At 40.2% G+C, this 23,481-nt stretch overlaps 1 protein-coding gene across 1 annotated transcript; it reads right to left on the reverse strand.

The window, feature by feature from the left end:
- Positions 1-57: 57 nt before the first annotated feature.
- On the reverse strand, positions 58-22,807 carry cmtm4 (CKLF-like MARVEL transmembrane domain containing 4). Its single transcript, XM_072380745.1, has 4 exons — positions 22,050-22,807; positions 11,876-12,052; positions 3,414-3,512; positions 58-3,072 (listed from the first exon to the last, which is right to left on the reverse strand). Exons 1-4 carry the CDS (start codon positions 22,236-22,238, stop codon positions 2,908-2,910), a joined length of 630 nt encoding a protein of 209 aa, XP_072236846.1. The 5' UTR covers positions 22,239-22,807; the 3' UTR covers positions 58-2,907.
- Between the last annotated feature and the right edge of the window lie 674 nt (positions 22,808-23,481).

Raw genomic sequence — 23,481 nt, forward strand, 5'->3', positions numbered from 1 at the left:
ACCCCGGTGTAATCATCACCAAAAGCACACAGAATTGAAATGAAATAGAGGTGTGCAATCTGGAAAAGATTTTTTTTTTCATTTGAACTCATAAATACAAATCCTTTATAATATAACATAGCACGAAGCTGTACAGAGAGAGAGAGGCCGCTGCAGCTTGGTAGCTTTTTACAAATATATGGACAATTGATTTAACTAAAAAGCAGTATGCACTTGTATGTTGCTGAACAAGTGTTTATAGTGTCACTCAAAAACAAATCTATTCATGAAAGTTACAAACATAAATACAAATATGATTGTCTTTTTACACAACTAGTTCAGTTACCAAACCACGAGAAATAGCAAACACACGTTTTAAGTTAATTAAAACATGACAAATGCCTGATTAATCATGCTTTTTTAGGCAATTTATGAAGCCAAAGAGCATTCATGTTTCATTTTACTCAACAGTCACACACTTTTTTTCCGGTCCTTCTTTTAAACACACACACGAGACTAGTTATCTAGCTTTACGCTGAAGTCAAAGCAAAACATTTCAGGTGAAGGCCAGGAGATGGGGCCATAGAGTCGATTTAGACCCTGCACCCAAGAAAATGTTGCAAGGCCTAAAGAGGTATCAGGTGTGAGGGTAGTGAGAACAATGTAAGACATCAGAAATCATGTTTCTTCCTTCATCTTAAAAAGAAAAGATTATGCTATTTCTCCACAATCATCTACCTGTTGGATACAGGAAGGCCAAACAGAAAAACAATATAGGAATGATTAAGCTGTTTTATACTCCTTATGTTTGAGCTTTAAAACAGTCGCACAAGGAATGATTGAAATATCATATTACATGAGTTGTGTGGTAATACACGATATATACATATACAAACATTTTAGTCCAGCCAAGTATAGTCAAATACAAGCTGTACCATATTTCCATCCAACTTTACCCACTTTCTCTCATCAGTTCATTCCATTTTGTATGACTGCTCTGTCATGGATGATAATTAGGAAGGCATTACAAAGTACAGCGTTCAGGTCGAGGCACCCTGTGATTTAATTTCAGATGTTTCTAACAATCAAAGAGGGAGGGAGTGTAAATACCTGAGAAATATTTTGCAGGCTAAGGTCATTAGTTTCAATCACTTTCTAAAGTTTGGTTCAGAATGAATCCCAAACATCTATGTTAACTGTAATTTGTGTGATCTGAAGCTGAGGATATGTGCAAAGGGAACGACGTTCAGATTATCCCGTCATTGTTTGGCATAACTGACTCCTAGCTCCTACGGTTGACCTAAAGCACTCAAAACAGATACTTTTAAAAAGCAATTGTGAGAATATTTAGTTTTTTTTAAAGAGAAAGGTAAGTCTCACAGGGCGCTCAAACAGTTTCAGGGGAGGCCCACTAAAAGGAACTGAAGGCATATTACACCAGTTAGTAAAACTGAATCATAAAGAACTGTATAAATGAGTGTATTATGGTTCAATTCTAACATATAAGCTTAAGACAACCACTGTGTTGCTGTAGAGCAGCAGAATCTTAGACCAAGACAAACAGCCAAAACCAAAACTGAAATCTAACTTAGAGTCCATCCAGCCTCTTGTAGAGTGTGCTATTTTCGGAAAAAAAGAGCACTGCGGACTCTGAAAGGACTGAAATTCACATGGCTCGAGGGCAGTTTATTGAGCGGAAGAAAAGCTGGACGTTCGCTCGCTGCAGACCGGACACGCAACTCATGTGCTCTCACTATGTGACACACACACACACAGAGAACATAATTACACAGCTATTACTTCACTTAGCTGTTTTGCTGCTCTATTATGCTTCAAAACAAAACATTTTTACATAGATAGCTCAGTTACACAAGTTTTGGGGATTTTTAGTGGTTTCTGCTCTTTGCTAGGAACTAATAATTATCTTTGGACAGACTTTTTACACCTGCATGTATTTACTGTTGTTTAAGCTGATTCCAAACTGCAACATTTGGCTATCTGGGGTCTTATGAGTGTCTATGGGACCAAACAAGTTAACCATGATCCCACAGAATTTGAGCCAAATTTGGCAAATAAAATAAGATGGAGAGAGTGGACCATAAGTCTAACACTTTCAAAAAATATCTTGGATTGTTTGAGCACAGCCTGAGCTGAAACAGATAGAGCTAAATATTAAGAACTTTTACTCTGTTTTTGTCATTGTATCGTTTCACTGATTAAAAGATATTGTGAGCTGACACTGAAATATCAGTGTCAGGTCTGAGAAGCAGACCTTCAATTTTTATTGAAGATGAGAAAGACCCAATACTGTAACTGTATCATTGATGACAGCCAATGTTTCAATAGTGTCTTACGGTAATGTCACAAAAGAAAGGGGTAACTAATTTCCATGTAAGCTTGTATAAAAATCCACTATCAGCCTTTTTCACAGGTAGAAGCCAAAGGCCAAAAGTTTGAGCAATAAAATGATGCTACTTGGGTTGTACTGCAGATTACTGCATGTCGCTCCAGGTCCACAGTCACATTAATTACCACAGACTTCACAGACAGCGGTATAACATAAGCAAACTGTACAAAAGTTGACCTTCATCTCAAACTCATCTTCATTCACAGTGAAAGGCAAAACTTTCAGACAAGTCAGCACAGACTCCACAAGTTGGAGCAAAGTTATCCATCTTTTTGTGGCTCTTCACGGACGTTGTTCTTCACACTGGTTTAAAAAGAATTTACATCTTCAATTCCGACCCGGCCTTTCACCAGGAGCAGCTGTGATAACTGCTAAACAAAGCCAAGGAGCTCATCTCTGGCCTTAAAATCACGTTGCAGAGCTGTAAAAGTCGAAAGCACAAGACTGTTAGAGTCGTGTTCATCTCAACCAGCTGCCTGTAGCGTGGCTTTCTCTTAGTCTGTCCGACTGTCTGCCAGCGCTCATGCTAGCTCTGGTCGTGCCTCCATCTCTCCACGAGATGCCGTGCGTGCTCGAATGTACTCGCTGGTCTGAGCTGTCCCCTGACAACCGTTGCCACGGCGCCACCTTCGTACTGCCAGGAAAGTGTTTAGGCTGTACACACCTGTCACCAGGAAGCCAAAGATCTGCATACAAGAGGGAAGAGGAAGCACAATAACAATGTCTTGATTTGAATGGGAATCTAAAAAAAAGGAAACTGAACTACAGCAATTTGTCATTAGACTGATGCTTTATGATCTGCAGCTGCAATAAAGTTAGCTATTCAAATGAGACCTTTCTGAGGCCAGAGCTGATGTTCCTCAAACAAATCAGTATGTACACACATGCCAGTCCTTTGTAATGTGCCTTAATAGAATTCCACAAGATGACTGACATAAGGAGAGGGTTATAAACATCTGTTTTGTCTGTAGCAATATAACTGGAGAAAAAACATGGAAACACACAAATGCGGCAGGTGACTACTCACCACCGCTGCTATTTCAGCTCCAGTGTTGTGGTTGATGCAGGCCAGTACCAGAGATGACAAGAAGAAGAACAAGGTGCTGGCAGAGGTGTTAACCAGGTCCTGCAGGAGCACACAAACATACAACATCATGTGGATGCCCAGGTGCGTCATAAATGTTTTACAGGGCAAAGCAGCTAAGCATTATAAAAATAATATCATGTGGTTAGTAGAAAATTAAAATGTCCATTTTTTATGTAGATGCATTTGACACTAGTCAATATTACAACTAGATAATTTGAGGTTTAAACCATTTTTTTTTTTTAGAATTAAAGTTTTTGTTGGTCTGTAAACCCCAGATTCTCTCCTCACCATTTCTGTTAGTTTAATAAGGGCAGCGTGAACCCAGTCCCCTTCTAGCTGGGAGTATTTGATAAGGATAAAGATTATTTAAACCGGTATTCCGTTGGTTTGTGGCTTTGAACTAACAAAAGAAAAAAAAGTGAATAAAAAAAAAGAGAGAGAGAGAGAGCAGAAGGAACAAAGACTTAAACAGAGTTAGGGTCTTGAATAATGGTTTATTAAACATCAATACATAATGTTTTACACAAAGTTTATATTACACCATTTAAGACAAAGCTAATCAGCATGTGGCACTACTGAGCATTCAAATCCTTGCAAAATGAACAAGAATTTAGATGCTGAGGACCTGCGCTTCTTCAAATCTTGACAATTTCTGGTATGTTGTGAGCTATCTGGTTTAGACTTCATATGTAGCTTCTGGTATTGTAAACTCAAGAACGATGAATATGCATTCACACTTTGATGTCTACATCACCATGGAGCACATTTCTATGTAGGCCGCCTGCAGTGGCTGGTTCAGCACGCCTCAGACAAAGAATAGTCAGCTGCTTCGCACCCATTTTTGATCAATCACAGTCTCCCAGGAGGGGGGCCGTAATGAGACAGGAGCACAAGCCTTTCAGTCAGAAGGGGACATGAAGTGTGTATGGGAAACATTATATAAATCATTTGACCTTTTTGGACATTAAACGTTGGAAATCTACTCTAAAAAAAAAACAACACTCAAAATAAAATACTGAGGCAATAAACGAGCAAAATATGGAATCTTTATATTCATGTTATCTGTTGTTTTTTTGTTGCTCGTTTCTTCTTTCTGTATGTCCTGGAGGCCTGACCTCGTGCCAGGAAACCTTGTAGCAGAAATCTGTCTTTTTCCTTCCATCAGTTTTTTTTCTACATTTTCCTCTTATGTTGATAGGCAATAGGGGTTAGGATGAAACCTTCTGTTTTGTTTAATAAGGATTAGATTTGTATTCCTACTTAAGGTTGAGATGCTTGTTCCTGGTCAAAAAGCTACTGAACAACATGCTTATATTACCCCTCACTTAGACCAACTTGGGCTATTGTAGAGATTTTACAAATCATATTTGCTTAAAGTAGGTTAAACATAATACTTAATAATACTGCAACAGCTGCCTCCACCAGACATATTTTACTAGTAGGAGGTGTATGTTACTTGACAGTACATCATTCAAAGTATCAAAATATTCCCATCTGAGTATTCATTTTTAAGATGGATGGTTCACATTAGCGCAGTAGTGCTAATTTAAGAACGCTAACATGGGTGCTGCAGATAAGTTAATCTCTCCTCACATTCAAAAATACTTGTGTCATTTTGACACAATTTAAACTCGTATCAGCCTAAGAAACACATCCTTGATGAGGTTGTTCCTTGCTGAACAAACAAAGAGTTTGCTTCCACCCCTCTAACTAGCCAGACTGCATCCTGGTGATTTACTACGAGTTTAAAACCACAGGAGGAAAAGAGGCCAAAACAGCCCACACTTAAGTCACATAGCACCTCATGCTACACACAAACACACGTACACCCTCCCCGCATGCAAATTCCATCCCCCACCTTTTTAGGAGGAGAATGAAAGAGACACTCCCCGATCATGTTTTACTCTCCTGTATTCACCAGCTCCAACAGTTGAGAAACGGTTAACAGAGAAGTTGCTCAGCAGGACTCGGTCCTCGTGAGCAGATGCATGACTCCAATCATTACAGACTCGGTCTCTCATGTGACACACAAGGCATATGCAATGGGGAAGTCACAAACGATGACCAGACACAGTTACATACAAGTGCACACATGCACAATAGATGGAACACAACTCAGCAGGGCATGAAAAGTCTAACAATATTCCACCAATTCTGCTGTTTAATCAGTTATCTATATGGAGCCATATCACCACATGCTAACTGACAAAGTCAATCAACGTCAGAGTTATAATTGTACCTTTGACCAACCTCATTAGAAACACAGGCTCACACATCTTCAACGTGTGTATCAACATACAACAAACTTTGCTCACAGGGCACATACACTCCCATATTTCTTGCCCAACTGGTTAAACAGGAAAAAGCCTTTTATAAATTCACCTTCCAATGTCCTGTTCACATGTGCAGAAAAGCTTCTGCACAACTTTATGATTGCAGGTTCCCTCAGGATCCAGTCGGTTCAGTTCCACAGTGAATTCGTTCGACTCTCAGCCTTTATGCTTTACTTTCTGCTGCAAATCCCCTTTTAACCAGGCCAGCAGAAACCCTAAATAACACAAGCACACACTGGACCAAACCACAGACTCTATGGCTTACTACAACAAATCCATCTTCTTCTTCTCTAACTGCTCAAGTTCAAAGTAATAAATGGATCTGCCTATAAAAATGATCACATTTGTGGACCTTCAGGTTTCACTGTTGATGTCTGATGATAATAATAATTACTGTATCCTTCTGCAACAACACTGCATTTCTACCGTTTCTGCATGCAGTGCAAATAAAAGAGGTTAGAAAAAAGGTCAGCAGTTTTTGTTTGAGATGGAATTCAAAATAACCTGGCGGCAGTATTTTTTTTTCTTTTTATAATTTCTGCATATACTGTTTGTATTGTTACTTTTTTTTGGGGGGGGGGGGGGGGTTAATAAAACAACCTAGTCACTGTTAAACTCTTTAACCCTTTAATATTTTGTTCTACCATTTTGCAAAGCAAATTTTAAGTCACTATGCTGTATCTTACCAAAAATTTGTGGACATAAATCTGTCTGAGCCATCTCTAATACTCGGTTTAGGTATGTAATGCTCTAAGTGAGTATATGTTATGCTGTTACTTGTACATTTTGACTTTTTTGCCATGAATTTACTTCACAGTCGTTTGTTTAAGAAAACACGGATTCTTCTCATTACCACATGGAAATGATAAGAATGCAAAGAAACATATTTCCACTGGCTTTTTTCCTCCGTGAAGAAAACATGAAGGGATTAAGGAGGAATACCTAATCTGCTGAAGTGACAGAAGCTGTGTGGCTTGTCAATCAAATCTTCATTTATAAAGAATTCTTAATCAATCAGTTCAGTTAAGATAGAGCTAAACAAATCTGTTTAATGAATACATGGAAAACCCAGAGCCCAACTGTTAGTCATATATATGGGCCTGATAAAAAAAAGATGTATGGGACATGTTGTGGCACTTGTCATATTGGCTGTTTGCAGTTTGCTTGGAGGACCTGCTCCAAAAAGAAAGAACAGAGAGAAGATCTGTGAATGCTCGCCACAAATCAAATCTGCAGACCCGTCTATGAAGTCACAACAAATTGTCAAGAAAGTGGATGCCTTCACACAGCCTCATGTACGCCCTTTCATGTCACATGGACCTTTCAAGAATTCTCTTTGTACACACAAGGTATAACAGCCACACGAGCCATTGTTAAGTCGTTCTTTGTGAAATCACTAACCATCTTTTTTTGAGTATCTTGCTTGTACACAGAAAGGAGGGTGCTTTTCTGTAGTGCTTGTTAGCTGTGCTGCGGTAGGTGGTCCTGTGTCTGCTGTGCTCTCAAGTTTAAAAGTGAAAACACCCACTGAAAGGTAACTATGGAAACACTAAAGGCTGCAGCACAACACTTACAATGAATTCTCTCGACAGTTGCAGCAAGCCACAGAGGACCACTGAGCTTCACGCAGGAATAAAATATTTCTCCGTCTTACGCTTCTACGCAAAATTATCTAAGAGAGAAAGAAAGCAGACGAGTATTTCCTGTGTTCTGTCTGCTTGGGTGGTAAACTTCAGTCATCCAAACCAAGAAAGCTTTTAATGGATTCCACTTCTGTGTAAAGTAAATACGACGTAACTGAAGTGGTCTCTGGCCTGGACCGATGATAGATTGATGACTGAAGCTAATATTAACCACAGCACCCAGCTCTGTGCTTATTCAGCAGAATAACAAAGTCATCAGAGAAACAAGGTTTCAAAAAAATAACCATGTTTAGATAATACTTTTGATATTTGACAGACTTCACATACTCTTAGGCTAATCATGATCACATAAAGTTATTAAACCGATTCTCTTCCAAAATAAAGAATCACACTGCTAGAAGATAAGAATGGGGCTGGTTGGGCTCGACCTAAAAGTTGAAGAATTCAACTCATTTTCAGATTTACAACGAAATTGTGTCATTACATACAGTATAGCGGTTTCAGTATGTTTGTAACTATTCGTGTTGCTTTATATTTAAACATACTGACTGTTTGCTGGAGGGTGGATCTCAGTTACTGAGACAATTCAAATCCACGCAAACATTGTAGTGGAAGATTTTTTTGCTATGGACTACAACCTATAAAACAAAACAAAACTTCAGGACTTTCTTTACATATCATCTTTTAACGTTATTTGTGTAACAGTAAAATCGATCAGAGGAAAAAAATATTATTAAATTTTAATAGTAAACTATGCTTCAATTAGAGTATCATCGACTTCTTCAATACAGTTTATGTTATTGTTTCTTTGTATTTTAAGGGCACATAAAGGAATGTAATGTTCAGAGGGTAACGAAGAAAACTCGAGAAATAAGTGGTTGTAGATGCCATCTTAAGCTTAAACCACACGATGTCAGTAATTGTCAAACTGTCCCTTTAAGTTCTAGGCAAGCTGCTTATTTATACCTTACTCTTCTATAGAGCATCACTATATTTTTTGTGAATCGTGTTTTCAAACATGCAAACTGGTGCAAAATTCTCCTTTATAATCACCGCCTGTTGCTCTGGCTAAAGGCATCTGCTCAGTGACTAAATATATACTGTATGTACATGTAAATGCTAACTTTGTCTATCTGCTGTTTGGTGCTTAACAGGGAGTATAAAGAGGATGTTTAGAGCTTCCTCCTGACAGACAGCAGCGCAATAAGAACAATGTGAATTTGGAAAATAATGCTGCAACTGGTCAATGTACAAAAACCAAACTCTAAAATTCACCTTAACACTTACAGTTCCCCAGATGCTTTACAAAATGTCCCAGGATGAATTAATTTCCTTTTGAAAGAGGGGGGAGAGGGTTCAAGTCCCATGCTTTCCCCTCTTTGCTGCCAAAGTCATCACAGAGGGTGAAGTGGAAGTAATGGGATCATACAGCACATTAATGTGAGATTAAAAACAATTCTTCTGAGACTTTCAACCAAATCGTAGAACAACACACTCCACGGTTGAGTACTGTCAGTGTCAGTCCACCCGTTTGTAGTCGTGGAACGGACAAAGTCGGCAGAAGGGTTAACAGTTGGTTAACACCCTGAAATGCGTACTCGTGGTGAAATTCCCAGGGGCCCAGTACGACTGCAACAGCTTTGAACTTGGTAGACATCCACAGCGAGAGGTTGGGCCAACACTGTGCAGTGAAAGCAAGCATTGTGGGCGTGCTAGCTAAAGCAGTTTGAAGTGAGAGCAGAAGCTGACCAAAAAGGGAACAGCAGAGAGGCTTTTGTGTCAGAAAAACACAACCTGTTGCCCACTATATATTTAACCTTTTTCATAATATGACAGACCTTCCATGTGGAAAGTACAACCCACTGAAGTCCGACCTCTTTCTGTGAGCTAACTCACCAATGAGACTTCAACTCAACACACAATCAGGCAAATAACCTTTTTTTTTTTTTAAACTAATTTGAAATGGAAAACAATTAAGTTATCAGAGCTGCAGACCAATGAGCCTGAGAAGAAAATAAACAGGATGGCTCAGTCAAGATGAACAGGAGGAATTTATATTATATGCACAACTGTTATGGTAATAGGTATCTGGTAAAAGTTCCTAAATCAGCATTCTTTAATTGACTCTGGCCACTCCAAAACTGTAAAAAGCTTTCATTTGATTTTGTGCTGACAAAAGATGAAGCCAGAGGCCCACCTTCTCTTAATGTTATAAGTGCAATCCTTTACTGAGAAATCCACAGAGCAATCCGATAGCTGTGGTTGGATTTGGACATCTGGTTTAAAATCCACCTCTTTGCTATTATATGTACTGTTAGCTGTGTGGCCCATGAAAATCTCTTGGGAGACAATTTTGCTTCACTTGTCTGTAAAACATACAGACATTGGCGTAGGGGTATGTAGGCAAGTAGTGGAAGCCAGCCAGCATCTGCTGGAGAGCAACCACCAGCACATTTGCTTACTGCTGACAATGCATATCTTGAAACCGTGTGTTCCTCCAACCAGTTCCAGACTCACTGTGATGAGTCTGGATTAAGCTTTACCATCCTACTAAATACAGGACACATATGAAGTGTTTTCCCAACGAAAGTTCAGGTAGAGCTTGCGTACTGCCATAAAACTGCCATTTTTGAAAAATGACATGCTCGGTTTTCACAGACATCTGATTGTTGATTTATGCACAGTATACAAGTCATTTCAAGCAGCACCAAAAGCACTTTGGTGACTTATCGCTTCCTTGCTATGCAGTCTTTTCCGTGAAAAGCCTGCAACAAGCTGAGCGAGATATATATATATATTTTTATTTACATCTGAACACTGTAGAATTTGAACATTTCAGCAACTTTAGCACCATCTCAGGGTAAAGGCTATGGAAAATGTATGGTTACAATAATCTGTGAAAGCAACATTCAGTTGGTCAGACAGAGGTCACTTTGACGTGCTCCTCGAGGCTTCATTCAGACATAAATACTGATTGAAAGAGCCACTGTACAAAAGTGATATTTATTTGTTTTTTATTGTACAAGATTGGACTGTGCATCGAGTGAGACATAATGCAAGAAGTGGGAGTTTATTCATGACAAATCGCATGTTGCTCTGGCCATTTATAAAAAGAAAATATCCCTTTTCCATATATTATTACTCATCAATGTTTCACTACAACTTGGAGTAACATGTTGGTGTCTGGTGTCCACTCAAGAAAGCTCTTTTCACCTGAATTTCTTGTCTGTTCTTTTGTGGCTACATCAAAGTCACAGATTAGTATAAAGTGCAGTAGAGAAGCTCAGCTTTTTCGCCCATTCATATTACTCAAATACTGTGAAACTAAAACACTTTGGCACAGAATCTCACGACAGAAAGAAAAGCCAGAAAGTTTGGACTTTGCCGTCATTTAATCGTTTTATGATGAATTCTGTGACATTCCTCTAAAAAGTAGATCATATCCATTCCCTACTTGTGCATGTGTGTCCACTGATGTGATTGCAGTAGTTTAGACTCGTGCTGTGTGGAAAGAGATACATTGTAACTTTTACAGAGAACCAGGGTGTTATTGGACCCAAAGCTGACACATTTGCACTCAGGTCAATGGAAAGCAGTGCATGTTTGAATGGGGCTGAACATACATCGATGCATGCTTACACGCGTGGGCAAAGCAAAAAGAAACAACAAAAAAACTTGCACCCCCTCTCATTTCCAAGAGTTTATGTAGTTTTAGGAAATTACACAAAAAAATAAATAAATCTGCCCCTCCCCATGTTTCTGAAATGCATAAATACAGATAAAAAACAACATATGGTATAATTTATTCAGCTAAATCTATGTTTGCAAAGTTGCCTCTGAACAAAACACATGACCTCTGGGACAGTGTACTTGATGCATTTTGGACAGATGGCACCAAAGTGCAAATGTTTGTTCATAACAAACAGTGCAAGATTTGGCAAAAATCACACACAGCATATCAGCACAAACACCTCATAGGGCTGAAGACTTGAGCTTGTTTAGCAGCCACAGACCAGGCACCTTGCAGTCACTGAGTCGACCATGTACTCCTCTGTATACCGAAGTATTCTAAAGTCAAATGTGAGGTCATCTGTCCGACAGCTAAAGCTCAGGTGAAACTGGGTCATGCAACAGCCTGTCATGCAAACATGTGGTGCTCTTAGTTTTCCACATAATGCTTCTGCATTTTGGCTTATTTATGTTTTTTTTTTTTTTGCCTAATCAAGGGCAAGTACCAAAAAGTCACAAATTAATGTTGTTGTTTTTTTTAATTAGACACTGTGCAGAGTTCTTTCGGCTACTTCAGGCTACTTTTGAGATCTGGTAAGGTTTTTAAATTTTTTTTTTTCATGTTCTGACACATAAATTCTTATAATTGAAAGAAGGCATCCTTTTTTCACACGACTGTATACCGCCTTGAACATACCGTGAGGCTCCAGTTGATTTGGGGAACCTTGGTGTGGAGGTTGAGACTGAAGATCAGGAGGAGAACTCCTGTCACCACGAGGGCACTGCAGCTGACAAACTCAAAGAAGTAGACGCCTCCACAGGGAGAACACATCATGATGGTCTCTATGCAGATGAATCCAATGAGGGATAGGACCTGGAGTGTGAGGGAAAATGACAAGAAAGTGTGAAAAGTAGGACTTGTTTAAGTGTACTGTGTAGAATACTGTTTGCCAGACACAGGTTACACGATCAGCTGATGAGTGAATCATCTCCCTTGGTGGAAAACTAGGTCAGCGTGAACAATTGGCATACATTATTCAGTAGTGGAGCCCATTATTCAAATCAGTGTTCTTCTAAATGACCGTCAGATCAGTCTAACTTGACATGTCAGATTTTCATGTGGATCTTTTTTTTCTTTATGGATTCTATAGTTGTACTGATGAAATAGGAATATGATACAGTAACGGCACACATTTCTTACTGTTAATGCTAGTTGTAATAAATTTGATTCCGATTTTTGGATAATACAAAAACAGTTGTACCCCTCCTTTAGTCACTCATTTTCTGTTGTTAGCTACAAAAAAACAAACAAAAAAAACATGGTATAATAACAGCTCAGTGGTTAAACTGCTATGAAGCATTAAGGTCACTGTAGATTAAGCCATGTCTGCAATTCTCTGTGAGTGTGGTGAAATTCCAAACTTTCCAGATTACAAAGCGATTGTCCTATGAATAGCCTGTAGGCCATGAACATGCCTCGTGAGTCCTGCTCTTGGCAGCCCGTGATGACGCTTGCCTTCAGCCAACATCAATCAACAAACCACAGAATGGGAAGAATTCTGCTTTCGAGGTGTTCTCCTGCCATCTAGACCCCGAAAAGGAAACCACACACAGATTACCGACTGGCTTCAAGCTGTCCAAAACCCAGAGACATAACAGAGCCACGAGAACGCCACTGTGACACGTTACGGCCCCGAAGCAGCTGAACTTGAAAGGGACATTTTTTTATGAGCAAACCAGCAGATGAAAAGTACCTTATAGTTCCACACAACCTCTGTTAGTGTACTTTAATGCAAAATAAATCTAATGCCTCGCAGACATAAAAAAAACTAATGGTGTGTAATCACAGCCCAAGTGGAGGAGATTGAGAGATGGAACAAAATGTTTTGTTGACTCATATATCACATAATTGACTCATATATCATATAATTGACTCATATATCATATAATTTCTCTGAAGACAGAAGGAAGTAAAGACATTTGTCAGTATTTGTTACAGTTTCTGTTGAACTATTAATGTTTAATAATAATAATAATAATTAATATTTATGTTTGAATTTGTCATGCATACAGTATAAACAGCACATGCTACATGTCTGGTCAGACTTTCACTTAGGAGTAAGCACTGTTTCAGCAAACAACACACAAATCATTTTGTTGTTTGTGTCCATCGTGAATCCATCAATCAACCATTCATTGTAGCTTGGAAAAAGTCTTGGAACTTCCAGAGTACATTAAGTTATAATAAATTAATTTTGGGCAATCAAACAAGCTTGGAGGTTAGGCTGACAGCTACTTAGAATTACTCAGGCTTCGGAAATTCTGCTGATGTGAGGCATGCCGTACAAAAACAAAAGCCAAGACTTTCAGTCAAGAATAGCTGATTTTCCTGGCACTGACTATGGATGCGAAGTAAACAAGAAGACTTTAGATATTCTTCTGCCCACAGCTCCAAGAGTTAGTTGTACCCACTTTTATCAAGGACTGAGCATTCAGCTAGTATGACTTCAAAAGCAAAACACAGAAAGTTAAATTAGTTCCAAAAAACAAAACAAAAAAAGAGCCACAATGAAACGGCTAGGTCGAGAACAGCTAGCAAGGTTTAGGAGTGATTGGAGCCAGGTTACAACTCTGTTCATAGGCGCATTCGGACAGAGAGTTCTAAGAATGCACTTCTAAGAACTGTCCACCTCGAATTTAGTTAGAAGAACTGCCCTTCCCCAGGCAAACTGTTTCATTTTGCATTCGCACATAAGTCGGGGACCTTGGTCAGGACTGATGTGACGCAACCGTCTGCGACAGTGACGTGTTTCTGTAGCTCCACACTCAACAACAAAACAAGACAAGGGGCATAGCTACCAGCCACCAAACACCATGTGTTCTTTTGAAACCCAGAAAAGACCCTGCCTCGGAGAAGGAGCTAAAATGGTTATAGGAACTGAGGGCCGTGGTCCCGAGTTCCTGTATGTCCGAATGCGTGAAAAAACGGCCTAGTTCCTGAAAAGGTTATAGGAACTGCAAAAGGTTCCTACAGTGGGAATGTGCCTATGACTCTCCCATATGAGAACTATTGACCAAGAAAGGTATGGGCACACAAGGCCAGTGCACAACACTTCAAGTTCTGACTCCACAATGTTGCTGAGGAAATGATTTTTCAGCTGATGATCTGATCGTTACAGTGTGTCAAATAGCAACAAGAAAACATAATCCCAGTGCTGAAATTCAGGGTCAGACAGATGGTATCAAAGAGGATAATGTCACAGTGGCTAGAAGCCAAAGCACAGAAGAAGTTGGGTAATGCAGAGAACTATTACCCTTTAACATAACCGTAAATGCACAGAAAGACTTCAAACTAACACCTTTTACACACTAAAGCACATATTTAGAAGTTTTTCTTTTTTTTCCTCTCTCTTACAGTGAGAGAGGAGTGTGCTGGAACCATACCATACCATCAGTGTGCTGGTTCCACACGCTCCATTTATTGCTCCAGAGATAACCCTTCAGACTACTAATGCAAGAGGGGATTGTATTTGAATATCCTGTAGAATGTTTTGAATAAACATGAGCTGAGAAAAGAAAAAGCTTTTTTTTTTATGGACAGAGAGTCTGGAACTCCAAAGTGAGACTGAGGTTCTGAAATATGAAATATGCATTTTTCTAATATTAATTCAAGTGTATGCACACTGTTGCAGGCCAGAGTGCAGTGAAAATCTTGTTTCTATCACTACCGATTGGAGCTGCGATCAATAAATACCCACCAGAAGTTAGTAGGTGTTAACTGTTTCGCTATTTAGTAGGAAATAGGCAAAAAGAAAATAACTGTCAATAATGACATCAACTGAGCTGTTACCTACTTGTGAAGGGAACTGATAAGTGAAAATAAATTAAAAATAATACAAGCAAAATGCCAAGTCAGAAGCACCAGGGTCTTGAAATTAAACTGAGCTGTGTGCCAAATGTTTGAGTAGTTGGACCGTCCAACTCTGCACATATCCAAGTTTACACCACACACGATCCTGCAAATATGTCCCAGCTGAAGCAGCCCGAAGAGCAAGAAAAGTTCAAAGTTCCTACAAAATCTGGTGCAGACATGACCTGCAGCTCAGTCAAGGCTTCTCTAACGTTAGCCAGTAGCTTTGGGAATTATTACCAGGCTTGCTCAATGAAGATGCAAACATTTTTCAATGTCTGTGTCTTTAGTAAGTTAGACGCAGGCTGTTTGTCTACATTTATTTTCTCTGATTGTATGACGAATTAATAAGAAAATTCCATTTAGGTTGCTCGGCAATTGTTCACAGCACAAAAGTACAAACATTTCAAATACTGTGAAAAGGTCTGCATAGTTTCCAATAAGCGGCAGCAGCCTGTGATTTCCTCCATGACCAAATGAGTGAAGTGATGCTTCGTCCCAGTCAGCAGGCTTTAGATGTCTCAGATCTCCCCTTACCTCAGATGAACTGATACAAGGTTGTAAGGTGATCTATGATGATATTGACTGTTTTCAAGAAACAGTCACTGCCAGAAATGCTTATGCATAGCTCAGTGGCACATTAGGCTGTATTCTCAAAGAAGAATTGGGTACCGAGTTTTTTATTTTCACAGTAACTGAAACAAATGAAACACTCCAGCTGCAAAATGGACATGTTTATAATATCAAAATGTATCATCCCAGACAACACAGCACCCTCGGGGGTGACTGAGCAGTATTTACATTAAAGCGTGCATCAAGCTGCAATGAAGACTTACTTATCTAAATTAAACCAGGGCGCCAACCTCTTTCCGTTTGTCATCAGACAAGAGCGCTGAGGGAGTCACAGAGGCATTAGATTATAAATGCAGTCAGATTATTTTGACTTTTACTTTGGTTGGCATCAAGAGAAAACCAAAAATTGGAGCGATAATCTAGTGGCTACTGAATGTATGAAGGTAAATGATTAGTGAAAAGAAAATGAAAAATCACACAAGCTAAATACCAAGTCAGAAGCACCACTGCCTTAAAAATCAAACTGAGAAGTGTGCCAAATGTTTGGGTAGTTAGACCATCCAGCTCAGCACACATCCAAGTGGTTTGTTATGTTACTTGTTATGTTACCACATCTACTAACCCCTAAGTCAAACCCTAACCAGTCACATTTGGTGTGAGCAGAGTTGGACAGCCTAAAAGCAGGTCGCAGCCGGGGGCAGAATGTAGGGTTAAATATCTTGTCCAAGGATACATTGAACTGCACAGGATGGGGATCAAATCAGCAACCTTCTGACTGAAAGTCAAGGTGTCCACCAACTGTTTTTAAAGTGTGTGTGTGTGTACAAAATAGGTTCCATTATTATTCTAGAAGGCGTAAGAAGAGCAGTGACTTCAGAATCAGGGCAGGCAGGTTATAAATAACAAAAAAAGTCAAGCTTTAAATGTGGAAAAATAAAAACAGATTTAGGTGTTTAAAACTTTCTGTAAATCTATTAAAGACTTTAGTGTAAAATTCTACAACTTGGACAGCAGAACTACTCTTTCCCATGTATTTGATATTTGTCTGTTTGTGCTGTAACACTTCTGAATATATTCTGAAGTATAAATATATAAAATAAGACTTTTTCAAAATCTCTTTAAGCCTCACAGAAGCAGATCTATCTAACGTTGACCCTCAAGTGTACAAGGACAAAAATTCTAAATTAGAAACCTTATATAATCCAAAGACTTTAGACTGTTATTAAAGCTCAATAAAGAAGTCTGCCTGATCTGTATCCAATTTTGTTTAAGCCAAGCTAGTTTCGTGTCACTGCTTGACACTGCTGAATAAACCGAAACAAAGGACCCCTCCTTGTCCTTGTCCCTCTTGCTCACTACAGCTCAATAGACAACCCTGCTATCTGGTTTAATGAGCAGGGTGTGTTCTGTTTCTGACAAGTGAGGTATTGTCCTGTGACTGGCACCAATTTAGCCTGAGTGGAGAAAGCTCCAGTTTGCAACAGACTCCCATCTATGCATCCAGATATTTGGTTCACATATAAAGATACAAGAATACAGTGTGTCCAGCAGTTGCATCAGAAGGGACAGACTAAAACAAAGACAAGTTAAAGCAAGCCTCCTGGGCCGGCTTTCATTAGGACGAACGTTTCACAGCACAGTTGTACGGGCCTCACTGAAGTGTGTTGCTGGACAGGAGTCTGTCTGTGACTACAACATAACTATACGGGTTACACCCAAAGATGAACGGAGGGCTGCTTGAGCTGAGAGATGATGTCATGTCTTTAGGGGAAATCATATTACTTCCACAGGGTCCCTGTGTAGCAGGTGTTAGGCAGTCACAGGGGAGGAGGTGGGGGATCACAAGCTGTTGGATGATCTTGTAAGGGATGATTTTATGTCAACCTTCAGACCTATGCAACCTGTTCATTGTGCATGCATACACAGGTTCATCACCTCTTTTTCTCTTCCCTTCCCAAGCACGTAATAATCTTTGGGGTTTAACACACTATTAGTGAACTTTAAAGGCATACTGGACTGTGATCCCCTTCTTATAAACCATCTGTTGTGGACAGAAAAGTGGAGACTATGCATTATTATATGTGCTGCCCCTCTATTGAACCATATGCAAAACAAATCATACACAAAGTGTTGAATGTGCCTCATCTATGAGACGCAGCTTGAATGCATTGAATGAATTTCTATGCAGAGTGCAAGTTAGGCTTCTGCACACACACAACAACATGCGTGCCTCCTCACGTGCATGAGCAAGATCTTTGTTGACTTTATAAATTGCTTCAAGCTCTGAATAAGTAACGCTTCAACCACAAAAGAATGAGGCATATGGGTCTCTCTCAGTGGAGGAAGTGTGGGAGCATCTGGTAACTTAATTTTTCTACATCCATCCGCTATTACCATAATATTTAATCTCCGTTTGTTGGAATAATACGGCTTCGCACACCATTATGAATTAGCTCTTATTCGTCACAAAGGCAGGGACCTTGCTGGGAAACAAAGCAGGTTTGATGGGATTATTGTAAGGCTCTACGAGGTTTCAAATTCCTGTCAGTGTGTAGCGGGACACGAGGCCAGTATCAGTTTGTTGACCCAGGCACAGCAAAGATACAAAGACAAACCTGCTGTCAGGACTGACAGGGTCAGATTACATTCTGCAGGGGGTTAGCTTCTGATCAAAGCGAAGTCAGCTGCACATTCATCTTAGGAACTGTGAAACTCTCTAAAAGTCTGTGTGCCGATGCTTTTTTTTGTCTTCCAGTCTGAAACGACGACACAGTTAGTCAGTAAGTGTTAAACATATGCCATTTTCTTGCAGTTCATGAGTGGACACACCGTTGTTCATTCTTTTCCACAAAGTAGAAATCTTGTGAAATACTGATGTTCAATATTTATTAGCGTCCACATACTACCAAAGTTGCCTCCAATAATTCATTCACTCACCAAATACTGCCAAATAGGGGCTTCAGGGTCTAACTGCACACGAGGCAAACACATTGATACACAAGTATAAATGCCCACAATGGCTTTATACTGGTAACACTATTTTAATAACCGAAATTGGAAGTCAAATGTTTATTTTGCCTGAAAATTGTTGCCTCTGTTTTTGTGTCCGACATTTTCATGTATGACAAAGACTTGTTCCTCTTATTGTATTTGCTTTGTGGAAAGGAAAAGCTGAAGCCTAACATGTCAAAACTGCTCAAAACCCCGACACAGCTTTACAAATCCAACGTGACACTTGTTTTGCAGAGGGAAACAGAGAATGTCTCTGTAATCATGGGTCACTGCAAATGTCAGAGTGGTTTGTAAGTACTAGTGCAAATAAGAGCGGGGTGTAGACATAATATAATAAACATTTCCTTGAAAAGAGTCATTAGGAAGTAGCCCATTAAAGAGGATCAGATGGTGAGGGCGAGGCTTTAAAGAACATGACCGTTTCACTGATGTTTTGCAATACTGACGTCAACACAAATGTTTTACACTCATGAGCGGTTACATGAGGGCCATCGGATCAGATTAATGGCTAAATTACAATAAGACTGAGTTATTCAGCTCATGTAGACAGCTTAATCTGACAAGAAATCGAATCGGATCGGGTTACTTGCGATCGAATTAAGACCCCGAGATAACTCGATCCAAATGCCCACTGAACGTGCCTGAAGACGACAGTGGACAGCGTTCTGCGCATGCTCGAGACTTTTTACCGCGATCGTCACCCGGAAGTCGAAGGAGACAATATCACTGTTGTTGTCGCCGCAGAAAGAGCTACGCACTGTTGTGCCATAACCATGCTCATCACAAACTAAATGTAGAGGGATGTAGCTTCATCTTGCTCTTCGTTCGCCATCCTTCTCAATGCTTTAGTTTTGTTGTTGTTGTTGGTGGTGAAGACGTCAACCGGAAGTGGCTCTATTAGCGATAGTTGAAATGGGTACAGCGCCACCTATCGTACTGCGGTATTGCATGCTTTGTGCCAGTGATTCGATTCATTCACCGTCATATATCTAAGGATAATTACCCTTGCTCAGATAAGGAGCATAACCCAACTATAGCTATAATCGAGTTAATCTCATCATGTAAACCCACTGACTGAATATACAACTCATAAAGCAGTTCTCCTCCATTTGTGTAAAAAAGGTTTGAAGATTGAAGCATTTATCGTGCTGGTACATTTGCAGTGAAGGCAATCATTACTTGTAAAACTGAATTCTGCATTCTGCACAAAGATTATTTATTAACAGTACAAGACAGCCACCTTTCCAGCTCCAGAATGACTTTCCATTAAAACAAGGTGACATAAATGACTGGCAGGGAGCCCCCCTTGGCATAGGAATGTCTCTGGATTGTGCAGAAATTGTGGTACATTTGGTACTTTTACAGCACATCGCGTGCAATCAACTCTACATCATCATCTATTAGTTGTACATGGTCATCACACAGCCTTGTTCTGGCACTTTGCAAAATAACAAGTGGACGGAGCAGTAAAAATGAAAGCCAGAGAAGCTATTACAGTCTGGCCCTAAGCCTTGAAGGCCTCCTCTGACATACTGAATGTTAGCTTGGTTGACATTCATCGGTCCTCTCCTTGCAGCAGAGAAGACATATGACTATCGCAACTGGAAAATCACATTTAGAGCAGAACAAAACTTTGTTGCAAATGAGAAAGTATAAAGAAAAAAAAATCAATGTTAGGATACAAGATAACTATTCATTCTAGTTATTTAGCTATACCATGGTGGTTACATTTAATGACGTTATAAATATTCTGGAAGTTCCAGGAAATAGAGATGGGGTTATTCAAGGGTGACACAGTTCAATTACTTTGTGCACAAGTGAGTACTGGTGGTAGTTTTGAAACCGAGGTTAACTAAAAGTACTGATGCTGAGCAAAATGTCTCCATGGCACTGAGTTGGGTAATGACATATTCTGTCAGTCAAATCATTTAGACTGATTTGTGTGAGTGTGTTAAGACTGTGTGTTGCTGCTTGTGTTTACACAACACTTAATGTTTAAGGAGTGTGGCTGATATTCTTTAAATAAGAAATATATCTGTCTCTCAATGAACAATATAAAAATACCATAATTACCACTGGCACACGAATTAACAGCTTTAACCGCTACCCAGTCCAACTTGGCGTTTCAGGAGTTGAGTCGTGAAGTTAATTAATTTAATGTGCATCTATTGGTAAATAAATTAAAACCCAGAAGTCAAGCACCACTAAATTTGTAAACACAAATCATAAGATTTCATTTCTATCACGTTTCCTTGTCTGTAGATCATCTCAGCAGCCAAAATATGGAAATTAAACAGTGTTTGGTGTGACCAACGAGTCCAGCTCTAAGACAATATTCTAGAATTGGCTATAAAGATGATGGCTGACACTATTAATCCTCTTAGATACTGCCAGCTCCAAAGTTCTCCCAAGGTGATGACAGATGGCTTCCTTTCCTACCTTCCCACATGCGCGTAGGTAAACATCACAGGTGTGTGCAACACCTCAGGCTGACTGTGATCTTCTCTCAGACTGCTGGGACTCTCAGCTACCCACAGTCTGAAAAAAAAACTTTAAAGCGCTGTCTTTTTCTTGAATACGTTTTAAAAATGAAACAAGACAGCTTGTGCTGTCCATAAACACTGAAAGAGAAAATTACTACTCCCCGTTTCCTGTTGTGGACACACACCACTTCATGTGCACGAGCATGCAGGCCCGTACGAAGGGTTTTTTTGGCACCAGAAGAAGAGAAATAGCTCAGGCTTAATAGATATTTCCTCCTCTGGGGAGTTATCAGATCTTTGGGAGCCTTCATTTTGCTCTGTTGCTGCCTCCTGTTCCAGTTCAGACATCTGGTAGATGTATACTGATTTGTGTTTTCCAAAAAATGTGTTTTCCAGGGTCTGCTACACGATCCTAACAAATAAACAGGTCTCACAAAAGTGGGCGCCCCAGCAGTAACCAAACATCTAAAAACTGGAATAGTTTAAAGCATTTTTGTGCAACATACTTGCAAACCACAAGTACGCTGGAGCAGGAAAGTATATCCTTGGCATACTAGTTTCCCGAAGTGGGTTAAATTGTCGGTAATTGGTAGTGCAAAGGCTGAAGTGAGAGAAGAGATGCTTGGAAATGGGTCAGGGATACTGTTTTCCTGACCACTATTACTGCAGGTTAACCCATCTTTATGGCCGCATCTTCTATAGTAAACACTTTACATCATTTTGGATCAAAATAATTTATTTGCTTAAAAATAGGGCCATTTAGTCCATGTTAGTGACTGGCAGCGTGGTTTCTCCAACGGTGCGTCATAGTTTGTTTTAGCCAGCCTACTTTTATCCAGCTGCACGTCTTTCAACGCTGCAGTCATATGTGCAAAAACAACAACAAAACTTACCACTTCGACCACCTTTAAAATCCCAAAGTATGACCGGAGGTACTCCAAATCGCACCTCATCGCCCCCAAAACGTTCCGCGAATGGACGGGCTCCGTGGTGGGCTGATAGGGACTGCTGGCCCCGGAGATCATGGAAGTGTTGGAGGCCTCGCCGTCAAAGCCCTCCGTCTCCTCGGTGGTCCTCATCATTTCGGTAGAAGCTGGACCGCAAGCGTTACAGCAGAGGAAACGCACACTGACAACACGCCGGAATCGACGATAAAACGCAGGTTATGTGGCAGAGGGCACACTTTGTCTACTGCGGGCTGGAAGTGGACGGAGAAACCAGACTGTTCACTTTTCATAGCCGACCCGCGGTGAAATGGCAGAGATAGATGCTCTTGAACATGACGCGCTTGAAAAAAAGGAAGAAAAAAAAACCCCGGCTGGTATCTGTCTCCTTATAATGTTCCGTCTCTCTCGGAGAGACACTTATGATTATTGTATGTTCGGCGGCTCACTTGTTCGAGCCCCCGTGTCTATTTACCTTTCCTTTGCTGTTCTGGTTATTTAGGCCACAGCAAAAGAGAAAAACAAGAAAAACCGCCTGCCAAGCTGCGGGGCTCGCCTCTACGACCGGAAAACATCCACCTATGAAGACCCAGAAGAATCCAGAGGGGTCCCCGTCGTCCTCTGTTGTAAACTTAATTAGAGCAGCATACAGTGAGGCTGGCTTTAGACGCCGCTTTGCTCGCTGTGGGTGGATGGAAAGCAGGCTTGTCCCCGCCCCTTTAAAAACTGCACATTCTTGCGTGGGCTCTGCGCCCGTTTTTATTCCCAAACAGCCTGTAAAACGAACCCAGCCGGAACCACGCCGACAGAATCGAGCTCTTCGGCACTTCTCCTGGAGCTTCTTCGTTATTAACCGTCGATGTTCCTCCGCAGCATTTTAACCAGAGGGAAAGGCTCCTTCTTTTCTGCATGGGGATTACAGACGGCCGATATCCTTCTTTACGGGCTTTTCGGCGGTTCTTTCTATATTAGACCAAGTTTGGGTTTTCCCCGTCATATCTCCAAAAGTCAGATATATTTAGCAGATGCCAAGTTGATGTGAAGTAAACTTCAGGAATTCAGATTGGATTGTTTTCCTGTGACAAACCTGTGGTACCTCACTGCCATCCTAAGGCCTTCTGGTGGTATTAAAAGTTTCCTAGGTGATGACAGATGTGTTAAGATGCTACAGGAGTCTGATGCCCAGGAGTGTTTCACCCACAAATCCTTTATCAAAAATCCTTTAATTTTTTTTTTGTTATCCAGATTAAAAGATCTTGCTCAAATGCTCCAAATCACCATTACAAAATATGGGCCTTAGAACAGGTCAGCTCAATAAAATGCTTTTTTAAGTATAGAGGGCACAAACAGGTTTGGCCACGTCAGGTTTCAGTCTAATTTA

The sequence above is a fragment of the Leuresthes tenuis genome, unplaced genomic scaffold, assembly GCF_036924035.1.
Source record: "Leuresthes tenuis unplaced genomic scaffold, fLeuTen1.0.hap1 SCAF_2, whole genome shotgun sequence".
Lineage (NCBI taxonomy): Eukaryota > Metazoa > Chordata > Actinopteri > Atheriniformes > Atherinopsidae > Leuresthes > Leuresthes tenuis.

Coding starts and splice junctions, on each gene's coding strand:
- cmtm4 (XM_072380745.1), bottom strand. CDS start 22,238: ATGATGAGGACCACCGAGGAGACGGAGGGCTTTGACGGCGAGGCCTCC. Junction 3,513..11,875: donor AAATCAACTGGAGCCTCACG/GTATGTTCAAGG, acceptor GTGCTCCTGCAG/GACCTGGTTAACACCTCTGC. Junction 3,073..3,413: donor GAGCTGAAATAGCAGCGGTG/GTGAGTAGTCAC, acceptor TCTTGTATGCAG/ATCTTTGGCTTCCTGGTGAC.